Consider the following 21577-nt stretch of genomic DNA (forward strand, 5'->3'; position numbering starts at 1 on the left):
AGTTAAGTCAGGAAAAAGAAGTTTATCCTTTATTTCTTTTGCTTGCTTTAACAGTTGTCACTCAACCAGGCCCATCAGTTTCTCAACCTAGTACTTCTCAGAGTGAAGAGAGAGCTCCTGAACTGCCCAAACCAAAGAAGAACAGATGTTTCACATGCAGAAAGAAGCTTGGCCTTTTAGGTATGAGAACACTTTGTCAGTTTTGAACAGATGATGATGATTAGTTGCCACTTGCTAGATGAAACGTAATGAAATACCTATACCGTGAAACTTACTTGCTTATTCAGAATCTAAACAACTTAGTACAACTGTTCATTTTTCTTACTCTCTGTGTCAGAGTTGACGAACATATCCCCATTGTAGTGACTAAACCCTTAATTTAGAGCTTAAATAAATATGAAAAGCTTCTTAGTGATTTTGCTTGTTTTTCTCTATACAGGATTTGACTGCCGATGTGGAAACATATTTTGTGGAATTCACCGTTATTCTGACAGACATAACTGCCCATATGATTACAAAGCAGAAGCCGCAGAAAAAATCAAGAAAGAGAATCCAGTTGTGGTGGCTGAAAAAATCCAGAGAATATAAGTCAGAATATAAGGCATTTCTGGCACCGCTGCACCATCGCAGTTCTGCCACCGCCGCTGCTGAATCGCTGCTGCCACCACGCAGCTACCACCATCGCTGCTACAACTGCTACCACCGCTACCACTGCTGCTACCGACACCGCTGGTGCCACCTCCGGTAGCCGCACCGCTGGTGCACCTCCGGTACCGCCACCGTCGTAGCACCGACGGTACGCCACCGCCTGGCTGTGCCACCTCCGGGGTACCACCATCGCCGTCGGTAGCACCTGCCGGTATCGCCACCGCTGGTGCCACCTCCGGTACCACCATCGCCGTATCACCTCCGAGTCCTTGTCCCACACCGCGAAGCGTTTCAACGCCGTGAAACGGCGAAGGTGGTGACCGGCCGGTGGTGCTGCGTTTCTGACTGGATTTCGGCTTACCCCTGGAAGGATGGGGTGGCCAGAGTTGGCCGCCGGGCTGGGCGCAGAGCTGCTGTGACGGCTCCTGACGCCGCTGCCCTCTGACGCGCGGAAGCGCAGGCCCCGCCCACGTGACCGGCGTGGGGCGAGTGCGTGGCGGCAGGCGCTTTTGGACAGGCACGGGTGACTCCCGAGTGCCGTTCAGGGCCTGGAAAAGCACGGCTTCCTTGAGTTAGGGGCGTGCGTTGCGAGTAGTGGAAGAATGTGCTGACAAAGGGAGCTGTGCACACTCTGGTGGCGTTGGTTCAAACCAGCATCGGCGCCTAAAGCTAGGTTTAGTAAAGTGGTGAAAAGCTGTTCACAGTGCACCACTTTGGAACGGAGAAGTCCACTGTGGTTGGTGATGGCAGTGTGTTTTGACACCAAAAGGATTATCGGCCACGGGCACAGGCTGCGCAGGGAGGTGGTTGAGTTGGCATCCCTGGAGGTATTTCAAATACACCTATATGAACTGCTTAGGATATGATTTTGGTAATGGACAGGTATGGTTTGACTCGATGATGTCAAAGGTCTTTTCCAGCCAAGGGATTTTGTTGTTCTGTGACAGTACTTTGAGCTTGCCTGCTTCGTAAAGGGCAGACCGTGCAGTCTGTAGTTCTGTTTACGTGGACGTTAGGCCTACGGCAGATTACAAGACTTCTTAAGTTCTCTGAATGAGTCATGGTTTCTTCTGACAGTCTATGACTGTGATACTGTGTCAGAGTCAGTGTCAAGCTGTTTTGTAGCCCTGAAGAAAACCGTAGCTGGAGGATGTTAGAAAGGCATAAAATAATACAGCATTGGGTACCTGGAAAATGAGATCCGGTGGCCATAAGCAGGCAAGCAGATGAGTTTTGCTTGTTTACTTTTTCCTGGTTTTCTTGTTACTTTGTTTTACTTTGAACACAGAAATGTAGTTTAACTAGACGAAGGCAGCTGTTAATTGCAGTTGGCATACCAGTGTAACATAAGTTGATTACTTAACTGCACTGAGTTTCCTTTCAGCAGGTTTTGATTTCTCACAAGCATCAGCAGCCATATGTCTCTTACTGTGTCTGTTACTGATTAGGAGGCAGCAATGCAGAGATTACTCTAAAAGGTCTCCAAGTGCTAGTACTAAATCTAAATTTGAGAGGACCGATGCAATATTCTTACATGTCCTCAATTGTAGCAAATTGCTTGATTACAGTGTGCCGTTTTATTGGCCTTGGGAATAAAAGATTTGATTGCCATTCAGTTTTTTCTGCTAACCTTGCTTTGCAGAGGTAACCAGCAGTGAAGGTGAAGTATTTTTATTCCTAACTTTTGCATTTTCACGGCAGAGAATTGCATTGTCTGCTCACGAGAGTCTCAGAAGTCTTGCTAGAACTTTATTAAGACAAAGGATTTAACTGGCTTTTTTTTAAAAAAAAAGAGTGTAGGCTGTGTCATTAAGCTGTTGAATATGTTCTAAGTTGTTAATTTTCTTTCTCCAGGAAGAGTAAAACCCAAAAATACTTTGCGTATTGAATGGTATATTACATCTATATAACCCTCTTTAAGGATGCTGATATCACTTCTAGGAGGCGGGGTGAGCAGACGTACAGTTCTAAAGCCCTGTAATTGATTTTGGTGTCCTGCCAGCTCCTAATGGAGAGCTTTGTTTTAATTTACAGACCCAGGATGACTCGGGAGACAAACCGGACCCCAGCGCCTATGCTGTGTCGTACGGGATGTGGATTTTATGGAGATCCTAGGACAAACGGGATGTGTTCTGTTTGCTACAGAGAGCATTTTCCCGCTGCAGCAGAATAGTGGCAGAAATCAGCCCCATGGTTAGGGTGGGTGGCCTTTTCTTTATTTGTTTATTTATTTATTTATTTATTTATTTATTTATTTTACTTCTTTTAAATAAAACTTAGAAGGATGACAAGGAATCCAAGACATTTTTCAGGAGAGTTTTTGAATGCTGTGTTCTGGAACAGTGACTATCAAAAGAGAATACTACTTTTAAATTACAGTAGACTATAAAAAACATTTTTGTGTAATGTGTTCTGGTCTGCTTGGCATTCAGCCATTCCTTGCTTTCCCACTTCGCCTCCTCTGCTAACATATGCTTACACAATCTCTATATTTTTATTATTAACAGTATAGCCTGTCTTTAAATAAGAATTAGTACCCAGTAGCAGTGAAGGTTGTAGGCAGGCAATTCAAAAGCTTTTAAGAGATCTATTTTATTAACATGTATTCTGCAGTTCGTTCACAACTAACATGTCAAATTCTCGATGTAGGAGCAGCCGGTGGTTCAAACAGTCTTACCTCAGATTCTGCATCTACCCAGGGAGTAGGCACTAGCCTAAACAACTGTGAACATGCTGTTGATACACCTGGAGAACCAAGGTAAGATGAAAGTATTACTCTGAGGTTTGAATGAGCTGTGAGTGTGCAGCAAGTTGAAGCCCTGCATCGGTGCTGCCTATTGCGGCGAGTTTCTGCAGGGGAAAAGGGACAGTATACCTGACAGTGCTTTATGGATCTGTGCAAGCTATAGCTGATGAAATACTTAGTACTGCGACGTTTAAAAGTTGATGTTGATTTATCTGGAGACACGTGCTACAGGTTTGCCTGACTAAACCTTAATTTAGAGCTTAAATAAATATGAAGAGCTTCTTAGTGATTTTGCTTGTTTTTCTCTATACAGGATTTGACTGCCGATGTGGAAACATATTTTGTGGATTTCACCGTTATTCTGACAGACATAACTGCGCATATGATTACAAAGCAGAAGCCGCAGAAAAAATCAAGAAAGAGAATCCAGTTGTGGTGGCTGAAAAAATCCAGGAGAATATAAGTCAGCCCCCTTGTGAAAAGACTGACTAACTTGTTCAGTCTCCCGTTTTACTTCGTTATTAAAAATGTTCAGGTTTTTGCTTCTCACTTTGTTCTTCTCAGTTATTAGATATTAAAATACGTAGAGTTAGTTCATATTTATGTATTTTGCATAGTCATGCTACCCAGCATCTATGTTGTATTGTTATTATGCAAGTAATAAAAATTTGTGTACAGAAAGAAAGACTTCCTTTGATTTTTCTTTGGTTTTAGTTATTGCTGTAATCAGAAGGTGACCTTATAGAGGTTGAGGTGCAAAGTTAGTGCAAGTTCTTATCGATGTCATCTTTATGCCTAAGGCTGCCTGTGTCCTTATTTCTTGTTTGGATATTGCAACTTCTTTTAAGATAACTTGCTTGACCAACTGAAATACAGATGATTACTTGATGGCCTGACGGAAATGTCAGCAGACGACAACAACATGCTAAAGGAAGCAAAGGAAAGCATTAGCAATGGAACTTTGAGGTTTCTTTCATTCATCTCCAAAACATCTTTTCAGTGGATCTGTTACAATAGAGCCTGATAGAGCCAGTACCGCTGACGACACATTCTATCCACATCTTTCACCAGCAGACCTGGGCAGAAATTATTGTCAGGTCAGCAACCAATACTGTTAGTTAAATGTGCCAGATTTATCCTTCCCATTGAGAAGAAGGACAGAATACACAGCATATTGTTTTGGAGGAAGACATATTCATTGTGTAAAAAATCACTTAAATCTGAAATGGATAATACACATCCCACCAGTCAGCTGATACTCATACAGTAAGTTATGACTGCAGCCACTGTATATAGCTCCAGTTAGGGAACACAGAAATGATCTGGGACTTCATTTTCCAGGATTAATTCTATAACTTAATGATGGAACTGCTTTAAAGCATCAAATTACCAGTTTTTCTACCTTTCTTTATTAATCAGCTACTCCACTGCAGCATAAAATGTTTTTCTCCTTATTGCTTTTGAACTTAGGCCATGCCGTGTAAATTAATATTTGAGGAGAACGTGCCTGGTTTGATACTGTCATGTTACAAAGTGTTTCAGGATGGGTAATAGTACTGATTGTGGTCGTTTGAGTGTCTCAATCTTCACTGTCTACTTTTTCAAATGAGCAAAGGCTGTACTTGGGAAGACTTGTTGAAGTTACCCATAGGCTGTGCCAAGTGATGATATTTCCAGAGGTCCCCCTCCTCCTTCTGAGTTCCTATGACAATGCTCCTGAAGCTGGATCACAACCATTGCAGCACAATGCTATTTTTAGTCTATACACAGGTGACAACTATTCTCAATTACGTTAGTATGACTGTGGAGCAAGTTCTTAGTTTGGGGTTTTTTCTTTTTTTCTTTTTTTTTTTTAGTTGTTTTGCGTGTTTTGGGGTTTTTTAGAGATATATATATAGGGAGTTTATGTGCGTATTAGGATTTTGTATATAAAGTTCAGTCATCTTTTTCAATATTCTTCCAGTTAACATTCATCCTCAAAGAATCAACTGAACAGAAGCCTGATGTTTGCAATATCATATATTGTAGTTATAAAGTGACCGTCCTCGGTGTAAGACAAGCTGAAATGTCAGCATACAGACGACCTTCCCTAGTGACAGACCCAGGGCCACGTTTGCTTAATGTACCACCAAGGCTGTGTTGCTCATGAGACGTAATTTAAGTCCAAGGAAAGTGTTAGAGTCACTGACAGCGTAATAGCTAAATGTACTTACTTAATTGGACTCAAGACATCTTAGCTGCCTGCCACTCCACTTTCTAGGCTAAAAACTACTTTAATTCAGGCGAAAAATGAATTGGTTTTGCTCTCCTCCATACCCACAGCCAGCCAGTATCATCATATTTTTGTCTGCTGTTAGGGAAAAAATCTACAGTTTTAAAATGCATTGTTAATGGGTTTTGTTAGGTTTTTGAGGTTGTGTTTGATAGGGCTGTGAGCACTGTTACGGTAAGTCCACTTCTAACCTGCTCTCTTGGTTCACATTTCCAATTCTTCCTATGCTCCTTCTGATGGTACAATAATGAAGTCAATATAAATAGAGGTAATATGACATAAAGCATACATTGAAGTGATGATGCAGTATGGGGCATCTGCTCACAGCAGGAACTTTTCTTCAGCTTGATTTTCTCACTGCAGCCATAGGGATCTCAGTCCTTTTACGCAGTGTCTGAAAGATGTCTTTAACTGTTAGCCAGGTGTATTTGGAGATTTGTATTTGGACTTCTTCAGTACCTGGTTTATTTTCAGAATTCATTGACAGTTGTCGTAAACACATGGTTAATGTATTTTGTTTTATGAAAGCATTTTGGTGGCAATGTTTAATCGGCTTCTGGTGTTTTTTTTGTGAAAGACATGTCAGAAAGCACAAGTGCTTGCCAAGGTACTGCATGGCAAAGACGTAGGTAGATAAATGCTCAATACAGCTCAGACCTTTCATCTTCAGATACCTACAGCGCCCTGCTAATATTTTTCCTTGTTTGGTGATTTGCAACACAACAAGACAGTGTGAAGTCCCACTGTGCATCCTCACTTGGAACATCACCAAGATTGCAGCACAGATCTGAAGAAAAGAAACCAAAATTAAGTAACTGTTCTTCATTTCCGTTTACCTACTGTTTACCTTTTATGTTGATATTGCTTAAAACCCACACAGTTGTCTTATTTGCTGATGAGGGTTTTCCCATGAGCAGACAGCATTTGTACTGTAGATTTAAAGTTTACTTTACAGGTCAGTAATAAGGTGAACACATGATGAGTATGTCCTGAATTCCCAAGGAAGACTCTGAGACAGTTTGGGCACAGGAACTTCCATAGTGCCTCTGGGAGACCAGGCCAGACTAGGTTTAAACAGGATTATTCTAAAGTAGATTTTCCTTCATTGCATGGGTTTTATGAGGAGCAAGTAGGTTTATGACCCTGGAAAAATCTTGATTCCTTTCAGTCCTCGTACAGTCTTCAGAGTGAGAATCAGATAGTTCCTTCAATTGCTATACTGGATTCATTTGATAAATGACACTCATTCAGATTTGTGTATTTCTGCTGGAAGCTCACGTTCTGTCTGACATTGTGGGACCCAAGATGTTTTGCTGCTATTATCAGTCACCACAACAGCTCATGGAAAGTTCACCAGCTACTGGATTTAGTACAAGGAGGATGCAGGGACAGGCAGGAGAGTTGAGACTGCCACACAGGATTTGCATAGGCTGCTAACGGGTTTAAGTTTCCAACCTTGCTGCCAAGACAAATTGGCAAAATAGCTTCCAAGCAGGTAGTAGTGAGATTGAGGTTGGCATTTTCAAGGTTGGCTACCCAAGTCTGAGCTCTTAACCAGCAGCTTTCAGAAATGCATTTACATGTGACTTAAGGTGATATTTTTGCTGATATTAGTAATTTAATCTGTTACGTGTAAGCAGCTGACAATTATTAAAGGACCTAAAGTGGGAACAGATCACCGGCTCCTCAGTAATATTTTCTAAGCCAGAGTTTGGATATCATATCATGTTAGGAAATAGCCTCAAGTTACAATTTAATTTACTCAGGGTTTCACATAAGCAGAGGTTGTTCTGTTTAACCGTTTGTCCTCTAGTGAGAGTGAATCACAGGTCAGCACAGAGTAATTTCTTAGTGTTGTCCAGCCTTCAGTAAATACAGGCATTAACACTTATCTGCAAATAGCTACTAGAGACCAAACGTTATGTCACTGAATGATACCATCAAGACTTTTACAGCCCCCCTTCCTCTTTGTTTTACTGAGCCTTTCGGATGGTGAGTAGGGTTGCTGTTCCCAGTGAACAGAGGTAGGATGAACACGTGGAAAGGGGTCAGCAAGGACACAGCACTGGGGCCCAAGCTCCAGCTGAGCCATATTACCAAGCTGTTGACATCAGCTTCTTGAGTCTCCTGCAGCCCTACTTTTTCAGCCCCTCAACCCTAAGAGAAGCAGTTGCTCTCTGATTTGTTTTTACCGGTGGTTCAAGTTAAAAAGCCACATTTCAAAGAATACCACAGATCACGGAGAGGGTGGGTAGGTTATGCTGCCGTGATCTGGGGATACCCCAAGTGCAGACCAAACCCATCCTCCAGTGGGAGAAGACCAGGGAGGTGCAACAGCCCTTTGGCTGGGACCTGAGCAAGTACTACAGAAGCCACATCTCCATCACATTGAGCAGGCACGCAAAACCAGATAAAGCCTAGAGGTAACCATTTCTATTTTTACCTTACAGCAAACACTGCCCCAAAAATACCCGTGTACTCCAGTGTACTTCTACAGAGGCTAAAATCCACTCAACACCATACTTTGTCCTCAATCGGGCTATTAAAATCTTCAGTTGCTGGCATTTCAGCTCAGGAAGCAGCTTGTGTCACGTTCATGCCAAACAATAAAAGCAGCAAAATGGAAGAATATCCTTACGCTTCTGCTACCAGGCCTCAGAAACATCCTTACTGCTTAACTAACTCTCACAGCAGCTTCGGGTTGCCTTTGCTTTCCTCTTTGCTTTCCTGCCCTTTCTCCTCCTTGTACCACTTAAACAGTGTGAATAAAACCTATCTGTGATCTTCTTAAAGCAGTTCACATAATTTGAAAAGCTTGGGCTTGGGTTTTATTTTTTTAATTAATCACGGTAAAAGGTTATGTCAAGAATGTATCTTTGCAGATCTTACTAGTACTGGAGAAAGGAAATTAATATACGCACAGCAAGCTTCTGACTAGAAGTAGTATGCTGGTTTGCACTACAATAGAGGGCTATTTTTAAAAATGCTGACAGAAGAATGTCACTATTGACTGCAAGTCCTAAATAGTCTGGATAACTTCCACTTTTTTTCTACTAACTATGCCTTTTTCACAGCATGTTTTTCTAGCATCATTTAAGTTACTGTCTTCTGTTTATTTCCTTAACCAAATATAACTTAGTTGGAGTACGGGCAAAAACGATTGCATGAAATTGTGTTTTCCCAAACCTGGTCATTGTATTTCTACAAAGTCTGTAGTTCAAACACACCTCATTGGTGCACGGCTCTGTTCTAAATGAGAAATGGATCTGAAATCCCTGTCTCTTGTTCTCCTACTTCAGTTGTCCAAGTGCTGTCTGTAGAGAAGCTAAGCCTTGTGATTTTCAGAGACCAGACGCACACTTTTTCTTTTTCAAAATTTTATAGTGGTTCACAATGAGGAACTCTGTGTCATATTTAGGTGGTCTGACATACAAGAAGCAGTGTGTAAGAGCATTTGTTCTACTTCTATGATGCTACTATAAAATGCTTAAATAGGAGTTTCCAAGCCCACTGACAAATATTTGAAACTCTAGTGTTATGTTCAACTGTAATTTTAGTATTGAAAAGGCCATGGTTCCCTAAAGGTGATCTTTCTCTGCACAGTAAATAGAGCGAGGAAAGTGCAGTAGGAGCTATTTATGCCAGTGGGAGACACCACACAGATCATGCTCATGCTTAATTTGTCTGATTATTAGCATGCATTTGTGGGGGCAGTGGAGGAATCTGCTTATTAAATATCTCTTTCAAATTCATTAGCTCAGCTCCCATATTTTGGGGTAAAATATGTAGAGATTTAGTGAATGCAGCGAGTCACTAGCTCCGGAAATGTAAAGGACAGTTTAGTGCATTTAGCACTAGCATCACATATACAATCACCACTTCAGAAGCCTGGCTAAATAACTGAACCTCTCAAAGCAATTATTTAGGCAATATTAGTAAGGAAGGTGCAGTGTTCTCTATTGAACAGGCAAAAGGCCCCTTTATAAGCATTTTCCCATGCTGTTACTTTGGAAGTATGTGGTAAAATTGTGTGCGCAGAAAGGTTTAACTCCCCCAGGGAGAATGAGCATCACAGAGGGGAGTAATAACATGCAGTCTTTCTCTGAATATCAGAGGAAGTTGCTTAGACTTTTGCAGCCAGTCAGCAGTGTCTTTCTTTTCTCCAGAGAGGGACAGGCCCAGCAGATGAATCGCAACGCTAAGAGAGATGAACATCACTATATCCCTCCTCTTGGCAGGGAAGCAGTAGAAGAAGAGTCCAGCTAGTTTTTCCTGGGTTCTGACAAAGACAGGAGAAGCAACAGCTCCATGCTGATTTTCTTTCCCTTTGGTGTGAAAGGATGGATAAGTCTTTTAAAGCACTGAAGTATTATTACAAAGTGGTTCTTGGTAATGTCTAGGACTTCCATTTTGTAACCTTCTTCCACAAGGGAAAGCCAGGGGAAATTTTGATGGTCTTTGTTTCTATGAGAATGTGGGGTTGCGTGATAATCTTCAGTTTAGATAACAAATTACAAACACCCTTGCTACATACCAAGAGCGTGTATTTCGTCCACCTGTTCCACGTTTGTCACCATGATATCTGAATGCTTACTTCATTGTACTTCGGAGGACAATTTCTTGTACTTGGAGGACCAGTGCAGAGAAAGGAAATCTCCCCTTGTTTCTCTCCTCTCTTTCTATGCTCTGGCATACAGCTACTGCTCTCTTCTTCATAGCACTTATCATCCCACACGTTTGTACAGGGAGGAAGAAAACATGGACACTTGATACTGTTAATCAGAGTTGGATGAAGACAATGATGTTAGCGTACAATATTTTGTCTAAAGTCTGGCCAACCCTGAATGTGATGCCGTCCTTCAGCAAGGCCCAGCTCAACATATCCATCGGCCTTGGCACAGGGATACCAGGCATTTCCGTGATGACAGGTACATCTCAAGCTGTTGTTCCCCTTGCACAATAGGTACAAAATATTCCACTGCTTCCAGGTCTATGAAATGATCTGTTTTGCTTGGGAGATAGGTAGAAGTAGCTGTTACTCTATGCTTTCTGTGAAACCAACCCCGTCCACTTCATGTGTAATTTGCTTGTCCATCCCTAAGCTTTCTTTGTTGAAACAAATAGCAAAATAAATACATGAAAAAAAGCCCTTTTGACAAATCCAAGTCAAGATGATAAGAAGCACGAAACATTCCAGCTTTTCATTGAAAACCAGTTTGAAGGACAGTGACGCTAATGGAAAAGGTGACAGTGCATGATTCACTACAACATGCAGTCCAGGAAGCAGGAATGTGTCAAGGCACTCAGTCTGAAACAAACACAAGAAATGATTGTACTATCCAACACATAAAAAACAGCTACAACCCACAGTCACTGGATGTGATATCAAGCAAAAATGTGCAAGTTTCAGAAAGGGATTAGACAAACTAAGGAGCTAAACCAAACACACCCTCACTGCCAAGTCGGTTTTAAATATCTTTGGTGTGTTGGTTGAAAGCAGGGTGGGGTCTAGAGGGGAAGGTTCCTGCTGTGTCTTGCTATCCTACTGCGGGTCCACGTTTATCAGTCCTACTAGAAATAGGACAGTTGTACTAGATAAACCATTGGTCTGATCTGACTCAGTCCCTGTTACATCCTTACATAGGAAGGAAGAGTACGGTTATCTCTGCAGAAGGATAGGTGTGCCAAGCAGTGGACGGTGTGCCATTAAGGACATACCCTTCCTTTCTCCACATGAAGAACATAACACTGTCAATAGCTCTGGGGTTCCTGACCCCACTCCGCTTTGCTGTAGTTTTTCTCCATTTCATTATTTTCAATAAATGAGAAGGGGGTGAGATTTCTTTAGTATGAAGATGGAGGGGCCAGAGTTATTAGTAGAATGGCTGAAGTCCTCTGTGGATTCACAGAAGACATATTGTGTAGAAGCAAGAGTTGCTCAAGCCACCTCGGTGCCTAGTCCCACAACAGCCTAATACTCCCAGGAGGATTTACAGATCACATTTGCCACGAGAAAATCTGTTCTATTTGCAATGGGTGAAATTTTATTTTCTTTCTTCTTTTCTTTTTCATATATTTTTTTTCTTTTTGTTCATTTGCATTTTAATTATCAGAGAGGTCACAGAACAAACATTAGCTTGCAACAACTTTATGGTGCTAACAGCCTAAGCTGCATTTTGTGTATACCCTAGAAGTGGTAATTCGCGAACTAATGATCGGAGCAGCTCTTTTTCATCATCCCAGAAAAATTATTCCAGACTGACATAGGGATACAAAAAACACTGCTTCTGTGATCTCTCAGGTGAGCACTTGTCTCACTGAATTGTTCAGAGATATGAACTCTTTTACTTAAAGCCCATGCTGGATACATTTCACCAGCTGAGAAAATTCCTAGTGAAGAAGGTTTTTCTATCCAAGGTGATAGTTAAATTCCACTGAAACTGATGAAATATTTGAAACAACACTATTGTCAAAAGACTTCTTTTCCACCAGAGAAATATGTCTCACTGTTCTTTACTGTAGCAATAGTGTGTTTCTCAGCGCAGTCAGTTATGCCTGAATAATTGCATCTCTCATTACAGTTTAACGTCCCAGCTATAAAAAAAAAAAAGCCACTCCTTCCAGCATTAACAACAGATGCTCTGTGCTCAATTGCAAATGATCTTAAAGGTCTTTTCCAACTTAATTGATTCTGTGAGGATTAATTCCGTAACTATTCTCTGCATCAAGTCTACATATAAGTTTTTACCCAGAGTGGGGAGATCCCACTCACTAAGTCTAGGTTTTAATTTTTCATAAAGGAAGGGGCCGGCCTTTTCCCAATCATTTGAGTTCTGTACCTGATCATTCGATTTCTGTACCCGATCATTCCATTTCTGTAAATGCTGGCTAGCGTTCCGAACTAATTCTTCCTTATCTCTGTCCTGAACTCCCCTCCGTCGGTGACACCTCGAATCCTGTGTTCAGTTGTGGGCCCCTCACTGCAAGAAAGTCCCTGAAGGGCTGGAGCGTGTGCAAGGGGTTACAAGCTGGCAAACAGTCTGGAGTACTGAGAAGCAGCTGAGGGAAATGGGGCCCTTTAGTCTGGAGAAGAGGAGGCCAAGGGGAGACCTTATCGCTCTCTATAACCACCTGAAAGGAGATTGTAGTGAAGTGGGCGTTCATCTCTCCTCCAAAGTAACAAGTGACAGGACAAGAGGAAACTGCCTCAAGTTACGCCAAGGAAGGTTTAAATATTAGGAAATATCACTTCTCTGAAAAGGTTGTGTGTTGCAACAGCTGGGGTTGCTTCAGGAAAACCCCCAGCACAGATCAGTTGATAAAGACAGACGCGCTGGAGCCTGTCCGCCACAGGCCCTGGGAGGGAGTGAGACAGGAACTTTAACAAAGATTGCTGGCTTGATCGCGGGTACTCGTTGTTGAATGGCAGGAAATTGTCGTTAAGTGAGGCAGAAGACCCTTTTGTATTAGCCAATACTGAGCTCGCTTTTTGTAATATGTATGAGCCTAAATTAGCTGTAACTGGTATAAACATAAGTTAGCTGCACAATAAAGACGACATTTGCTTGCATCAAGCTGCGTCCCGTCTCTTAATCGCGGCAAACTGGTGCCCCGTGTGAGGAAGGCTGATAACCACCTATCTGTGTGGCATGCCGCGAGTCCCTCGGAACTTTGAATGAGCTGCTGGAAGGAAGCAGGATCCTGGCCAGGAACAATCCCTCTGGAGAACTGAGGTGAGCCGTGGGAAAGATGGGGAATCGGATGTCTTCCCCCGAAAGAGACGTATATGAACTCATGAAAGCCCTTCTTAAGAAACAAGGTAAAAATATTTCTGGGCATGATCTTAAAGTAATACTTAAATGGGTACAGGAAAAGATACCCACCGTAACCGCATCTACTATATTTACGCGGGAACTCTGGGATGAAGTAGGGTTAAAACTGTGGGATGCAGCAACCACAGGGAATGCTGAAGCACAGCGTATGCTCCCGTGGTGGAGGAGTATTTTTGAGACTTTAAAAGTACAAGAAAAGAGCCCCCGAGACAAGGTGAAAGGGGAGGAGGACTTTCCAATTATCCCTCCGTTATCACTAGTAAAGGATGGACCCTCCGCGGAACCAGAACTGTGCGCCGCTGGCTGTCCTCCTGAGGAGGATCCCTTTGATCCAGGACCTTTCCGAAGGCCTGGATCGTCCAAAAGGAATCTGCCGCCCGACATCATAAGCCTTTGGAGAGATAAAGACGGAACAGGGCTGCACAAAATAATAGCGAGGAATCAGAGGAGGTAGAAGATGGCGTGGCAGAGGAAACACCAGATCTTCGCTGGAAATCAGTTAGTTATGAAGCGATAAAAGAAATTCGAAAGGCTGTAAAAAGAAAGTATTGACTGTTTCGTCACCAAGCTGCCCACCGCCCCAGCGCTCGAAACAGCCACCGGCTCCATCGTATACATGAATAATTCACAGCCGTCATAGGATAGTCCTCTGCCACGAAAATGCTCTACCAACCACAGACTACTACCTGTTAAACAATTGATACAAACCTTATTTTGTGATATATCTGCATGTTTTAAGTGTTGTGTGTGTTCGGTGCCGTGTGTAGTTTGAGTATTCATACCATCATGCTATTCTTATTGACCGGTCGTAAAAAATATTGTATGGGTATATTAAGCTAGCTCTCAAAAGAGGGGTTCTGTGCGTGTGTATGCGTGTGTGTGTTTAAAGCGCTTTAAACGTTTGTAAGACTTGCAAATTGGGTTTTGGCTATATTGAGCCTCTGTTTTGATTAATCTTAAAAATGCAACTCTGAAACCTTTCAATCTCAAACGTCCACTAAGCCGGCAAACAGGTAGATTTACCTGGGACCTTTGAAGTGAAAGGCTGCAGAGGACAAGATTTTAAAATACATAGCTGTGTGTGAGTCTCCCCCCCCCCCCATACTCCTGATTTTGTTTGAAAGTCAAGGTTTTTTTTGTTTTGTTTCAGCTTGGGAGTCCTTATCTCTCTCTAGGGGAGTAACAATTTATGAAGAACACTCTGCATTCCAGTGTCCCTTATCAGATCAGCAACTGCTGGGTCCCAGTGCAGACAACCGTAAAGGGAATTTTAGCCAGATACTAATGAAGACATGATTTAAGAGTCCAAAAGGAGTATGCTCTGAGAGTAAAAAAACTGCAAAGGAATAGAAAAGTTAATACATTTGCACCCTTGAGAATTTCCATACAGGTAAAAACAGATAAAAGAAGCCGGGGGGTAAACCGTTAACATTAAAGAACCAAGGAAACCAGCAACCCAGCGTGCAGGGTAGACGTGTGACAACAGTCAATGCTCCTGCTTGGATCTTCTCCACAGCCTCTTCAATAATAAGGGATTGAAGGTTTCGCTGTAAGCTTTTGGTCTTATTGGTAACGGGTTTGAGTGCTTGGTTAGTGGGTCATTCGAGTGTCGCTTTGCAGGGTCTTTTTGTGTAGCCTGGTGTTATTAATTCTGCTTTTACTGGACAAATACAAGTTATGGTATATATTCCTTTCCCACCTGTGTACATCACCCAAAGCAGTTGTGTTACTCAATTAATACCATTTCTAAGATTGTGGTAGAGAAAATAGGCCTTCAGGTCGCACCTGGGGGAATTCAAACCTGGAAGTGTTTTGGGTGGAAAGTTTTGAATGCCACAATTGAACCCCTGCAAGGCAAATTACAAATAGTAGTTAAAACAATTTACAAAAGCTCCAAGGAACAATCAATCGAGTTAAACCTTCTTTGGGTATAACTAATGCAGAACTAAGTCCATTATTTGATCTTCTTAAGGGAGGACATGGCTTTAACAGCACCTCTTACTTTTAAGAGTGATGCACAACAAACTTTGAGCAAAATTGGAAAAGCCATTACTCAGAGAAAAGCTCATAGACGACTTGATGGTCAGGCATTTGGTCTAACAGCACAATTAGTACCTTTTAAAAGTAAAGCTCCTCAAACTGAAAAAAAAAAAAAAAAAAAAAAAAAGGGAGAAATATTACCTCCTAGTGAAAGAATTGCAAAGGCGACTTATGTGTTGAACTTTTGAACTTTTTACATTTAACTGGAAATAAAACTAGTCTTCCTATTGTAATCCATCACTGATCGCTAGAGGCAGGACTGAATAACCAGGACCAGCAAGATATCAAGGTACTATACAAAGACTGGGACTCAGGCGAATGGGAAGGACCTGTTGAGCTAAAAATGACAGGAAGAGGTTATGTTTTGTTTGTCATTACAGACAGCGGTCCAAGATAGGTTCCAGCGAAATAGGTCAGTAATAATGGATGCTTGTGTAATGTATAATTGTACCTATAAAATCACTCAAAAAGGTCAGAATGTAAATGCTAGTTTACCTGTGCGTAGAAACGAAACAGCCTTGTATAGTCATATCTTTCCTAAAGTATCACGTTCTTTTTCTTTTCCAGTTGCTTTGCATGTAGAAAACTTTTGTCTGATTAATGGAGTTAAAGTGTGCAGAGGAATATTGTCAAAATTTAATTGCAGGCTATGTAGCCTTGGATGGCTTACGTTACTAACTCCCAATCTCACTATGATTTATAACAAGAAACGAAGTAAACAAAATAAACGATCTATCCATCAATTTGGGGCTGACTGTGAGAGTACAGTCACCTTTCTGGGAACCTGGAGAAACTGTAGCTGCCTCAGCATTAGCTCCTGGGGTAGCAACTGCAGCAGCCTTGACAAAGCTGACAAATTTGGGGTGTTGGTTGAGTAAGCAGACTAAAGCTACTTCAATGGCTTTGACTGGCTTGTTAGCGGATGTTAATAGTGTTAGGCATGTTACGTTACAAAATAGAGTTGCAAGAGATTTTTGCTTTTAGCACAGGGACATGGTTGTGAGGATTTTGAAGGTATGTGTTGGCATGAATCTTTCCGACCACTCGGAATCTATTCATGCGAGCATTCAACAGCTTAAGACTGGAGTCTCCAAATTACAACAGAGTGGTAGTTGGGACTGGTTAGATAAACTCTTTGAAGGATGGGGACTTCCAGGGTGGTTGAGAAGCCTTGTAAAAATGGTCGTATATGCTTTAGGTGTTTTTGTCTTGTTATTACTTTTATTGCCATGTTTATTACAATGTTTGCAAAGGTTGGTAGCGCGATCTATGAAAAAGATTCTTGTTGTGCAACAGGAAGGGGGACATGTTGCAACAGCTGGGGGTTGCTTCAGGAAAACCCCCAGCACAGATCAGTTGATAAAGACAGACCGCTGGAGCCTGTCCGCCACAGGCCCTGGGAGGGAGTGAGACAGGAACTTTAACAAATATTGCTGGCTTGATCGCGGGTACTCGTTGAATGGCAGGAAATTGTCGTTAAGTGAGGCAGAAGACCCTTTTGTATTAGCCAATACTGAGCTCGCTTTTTGTAATATGTATGAGCCTAAATTAGCCGTAACTGGTATAAACATAAGTTAGCTGCACAATAAAGACGACATTTGCTTGCATCAAGCTGCGTCCCGTCTCTTAATCGCGGCAGTTGTGAAGTATTGGAACAGGCGGCCTAGAGAAGTGGTGGAGTCACCATCCCTGGGGGTTTTTAAAAGATGCGTAGGTGAAGTGTCTAGGAAAAGAGGTTAGTGGCGAGCTTGGCAGTATTAGGTTTACAGTTGGAATTACTGATCTTAAAGGTCTATTCCAACCTAAATGATCCTGGCATTCTGATTCTGTCACCCAGCGGAAAGAAATCACCACCCAGCAGGCAGCCTCACTGCCTCTTAGGCTGCTCTGTCACCACAGCTTGCTCACAGTCTCCAATGCTCCCTAAAAAGTTGCTCGATATTTAACTGCTGTATACTTAGCACTGCTTTACACATAAGAAATTGTACCCAGACAAGGGCCACGCAACGGAGCCAAGGCGCTCCCAAATACCATGTTAAGAGGCCCATGTAAGAATGCCGGCTCTCTGGAGCCACCTATATCGGCGAAGAACAACTCGAGGGGCAGATGTGAACATTTGCGGGCTGCCAAGCAGGGCCGACCTGTCCTTTATTACATTGCACGGAGCGAGGCACAGACCTCAGACTTAGCTACGTACCCCACCGACGGTTGCCCGCGCGCCTGCAGTTGCTGACTGCTACCTGCTAGCAGGACGCGTCCTTCTCGCCTCCCCTCGTTCGCACCTCGTCCTCGCCTCTTTCGCGCTCCACCACCGCTTCCCTATTTCTGCTCTCCGCCCCTGGCCGGCAGCGCGCATGCCCCGAAAGGCAAAAGCGACTGGGAGAAAGAGGAGGCGGAGCGAGAGCCGGGAGCGGCGGTCGGCTTCCTCCGCCTCCCGCTCCCCACCTCGTACCCGCCTTCGGCTCCCCCCCTACCAGCGTCCCGCCCCGTGCTGCCGACTCCCCAGCACCTACCCGCGTTTCATCAGGCGTGTGAGCTCACTGCGCTGCGGAGAACACGGCAGATATTTCTGCTGCAGGGACAGAAAGGTGACTCACTGGTGGCGGTGGCGGTACCGCCGCTGGCTGTGGTTTCCGCCTCCCGCCGCCCCTCGCCGCCGCCGCCGACGTCGGAGTCCGCCTCCCTCTCCGCCTCCGCCAGCGGTATCACCTGTAACAGCATTTCTGGAATCGCTGGTAGTACCTTCACCACCAATTTCGACACCGCGATCTCCGAGTCCGCCTCCGCCAGCGGTATCACCGGCAACAGCGTTTCTGGAATCGCTGTTACCACCTCCAGTACCGCTGCCACCGCCGCTGCTGCCACCGCCGCTGCTGTGGTGGCAGCTGCCACCATCGCAGCTGCCACCGCCGCATGCTGCCACCGCCGCCGCTGTGGTGGGCAGCTGCCACCATCGCAGCTGCCACCATCGCAAGCTGCCCACCGCCGCAGCTGCCACCATCGCAGCTGCCACCATCGCAGCTGCCACCGCCGCTGCTGCCACCGCCGCAGCTGCCACCATCGCAGCTGCCACCATCGCAGCTGCCACCGCCGCAGTTGCCACCGCCGCAGCTGCCACCATCGCAGCTGCCACCGCCGCTGCTGCCACCGCCGCCGCTGTGGTGGCAGCTGCCACCATCGCAGCTGCCACCATCGCAGCTGCCACCGCCGCTGCTGCCACCGCCGCAGCTGCCACCATCGCAGCTGCCACCATCGCAGCTGCCACCGCCGCTGCTGCCACTGCCGCTGCTGCCACCGCCGCTGCTGGAATTGCTGATGCCACCACCGCAGCTACCACCATCGCTTCTACAGCTGCTACCACCCGCTACCACAACTGCTACAGCTGCTGCTACGGCCACCGCTGGTGCCACCTCCGGTACCACCATCGCCGGTATCACCACCGAGTCCTTGTCCCCACACCGCACTCCGGGTAAGTGCCCGGCGCTTCCACCCTGATGGGCCGCGGTGAAACCCCCCCCCTTTCCCCCCCCCCCCCCCGCCTTCCCCCCCTTTCGCCCCCCCCTCCCCCCCTTCCCTCCCCCCCCTTCCCTCGCCCCCCCCTCCGCGCGCAGTGGTGGGTGGGGGTGGGGAGCCGGGCTGCGCGAGGTCCCCCCTCCTACTCGCGCGAGGCCGGGGGCGGAAGTTTCCGCCGGAGTCAGAATACGCTGACTCAATGGGCTCCTGCTCCTCGTGGCGGGAGGTCCCAGCGCTTACCCTGACAGGCAAGGCCAGCTCCTGCCGGCGGCGCAATGAGACCTTCTCTTTCCCTCCCCATAAGGTGCAAGGGCTGGGTTGAAGCTGAGGGAACTGGGGGTGTTTAGCCTTGACGAGGCTGAGGGGAGCCCTTATTGCTCTCTACAGCTACCTGAAAGGAGGTTGTACCTCTGCCAGGTGACAGGGGACAGGACAAGGGGGAATGGCCTCAAGCTCCTCCAGGGGAGATGCAGACTGGATATCAGGAAAATATTTTTCACAGAAAGGGTCATTGGGCGCTAGCAGAGACTGCCCAGGGAGGTGGTTGAGTCACCAACCTGGAGGTATTTAAAACACGGGTAGACGAGGCTCGGGGATGTGGTTTAGTGGCAGATAGGGATGGTGATGATCCAAGAGATCTTTTCAACCCGGTGATTCTGTGATTCTATGAAGCACCCACCCGCCGGGGCTGCGCTTGTGAAACGGCGAAGGTGGTGACCGGCCGGTGGCGCTGCGTTTTCTGACTGGGGATTTCGGCTACCCCTGGAAGGATGGGGTGGCCAGAGTTGGCCGCCGGGCTGGGCGCAGAGCTGCTGTGAGGGCTCCTGACGCCGCTGCCCTCTGACGGGCGGAAGCGCAGGCCCCGCCCACGTGACCGGCGTGGGGCGAGTGCGTGGCGGCAGGCGCTTTTGGGACAGGCACGGGTGACCCCCGAAGGCCGTTCAGGCCTGGAAAAGCACGGCTTCTTAAGCGTCGGATAACGATGGTTTTGACCCTTGAGTTAGGGGCGTGCGTTGCGAGTAGTGGAAGAATGTGCTGACAAAGGAGCTGTGCACACTCTGGTGGGGTTGGTTCGAACCAGCATCGGCGCCTAAAGCTAGGTTTAGTAAGTGGTGAAAAAAGCGTTCACAGTGCACCACTTTGGAAGCGGAGAAAGTCCACTGTGGTTGGTGATGGCAGTGTGTTTGACACCAAAAGGATTATCGGCCACGGGCACAGGCTGCGCGGGGAGGGGGTTGAGTTAGCATCCCTGGAGGTATTTCAAATACACCTATATGAACTGCTTAGGGATATGATTTGGTAATGGACAGGTATGGTTGGACTCGATGATGTCAAAGGTCTTTTCCAGCCAAGGGATTTTGTTGTTCTGTGACAGTACTTTGAGCTTGCCTGCTTCGTAAAAGGGCAGACAGTGCAGTCTGTAGTTCTGTTTACGTGGACGTAGGCCTACGGCAGATTACAAGACTTCTTAAGGTTCTCTGAATGAGTCATGGTTTCTTCTGACAGTCTATGACTGTGATACTGTGTCAGAGTCAGTGTCAAGCTGTTTTGTAGCCCTGAAAGAAAACCGTAGCTGGAGGATGTTAGAAAGGCGTAAAATAATACAGCATTGGGTACCTGGAAAATGAGATCCTGTGGCCATAAGCAGGCAAGCAGATGAGTTTTGCTTGTTTACTTTTTCCTGGTTTTCTTGTTTACTTTGTTTTACTTTGAACACAGAATTTAGTTTAACTAGACAAAGGCAGCTGTTAATTGCAGTTGTCATACCAGTGGAACATAAGTTGATTACTTAACTGCACTGAGTTTCCTTTCAGCAGTTTTGATTTCTCACAAGCATCAGCAGCCATATGTCTCTTACTGTGTCTGTTACTGATTAGGAAGGCAGCAATGCAGAGATTACTCTAAAAGGTCTCCAAGTGCTAGTACTAAATCTAAATTTTGAGAGGACCGATGCAATATTCTTACATGTCCTCAATTTGTAGCAAATTGCTTGATTACAGTGTGCCAGTTTTATTGGCCTTGGGAATAAAAGATTTGGTTGCCACTCAGTTTTTCTGCTAACCTTGCTTTGCAGAGGTTAACCAGCAGTGAAGGTGAAGTATTTTTATTCCTAACTTTTGCATTTCACGGCAGAGAATTAGCATTGTCTGCTCACGAGAGTCTCAGAAGTCTTGCTAGAACTTTATTAAGACAAAGGATTTAACTGGCTTTTTTTTTTAAAAAAAAAAGAGTGTAGGCTGTGTCATTAAGCTGTTGAATATGTTCTAAGTTGTTAATTTTCTTTCTCCAGGAAGAGTAAAACTCGGTCTAAACTTATTTTAGAAATGCACTTCATATTCTTAGTTGAAGGGCCAGTTGTACACGCGTTGTTGCCAATTAATACTCAGTATCAGTTGTCAGACACAATATGAGCAGAGTTCGTGGCCTTGTTTTGGAAACTCCTAAAGATAGGAGTACAGACTCTACATGGCTGCCTCCAATGCTTATGGGATTTTTTTGTTCTATTTGACAAAGGCACAGTGAAAG

At 44.8% G+C, this 21577-nt stretch overlaps 1 protein-coding gene across 15 annotated transcripts in view; it reads left to right on the forward strand.

Moving 5' to 3' along the window:
• LOC128850503 (AN1-type zinc finger protein 5-like) overlaps positions 1-21577 on the forward strand; it is a 41501-nt gene that overhangs the window by 11377 nt on the left and 8547 nt on the right. For 9 of the 15 annotated variants that reach the window (XM_054055076.1, XM_054055075.1, XM_054055081.1 and 6 more), the window contains 2 exons: positions 55-180; positions 3708-3901. The exons of 2 other annotated variants lie outside the window; for them this stretch is intronic. In XM_054055076.1, coding sequence (XP_053911051.1) covers positions 55-180; positions 3708-3886 — 305 coding nt within the window. In that variant the 3' untranslated portion in view covers positions 3887-3901. Of the gene's footprint in view, positions 1-54; positions 181-439; positions 589-3707; positions 3902-18996; positions 19008-19215; positions 19356-21577 lie in introns of those variants that run through there. 4 more of the 15 variants (XM_054055080.1, XM_054055078.1, XM_054055090.1 and 1 more) reach the window with 3 other exon arrangements.

The sequence above is a fragment of the Cuculus canorus genome, chromosome Z, assembly GCF_017976375.1.
Source record: "Cuculus canorus isolate bCucCan1 chromosome Z, bCucCan1.pri, whole genome shotgun sequence".
In the NCBI taxonomy this organism is placed as follows: Eukaryota; Metazoa; Chordata; class Aves; order Cuculiformes; family Cuculidae; genus Cuculus; species Cuculus canorus.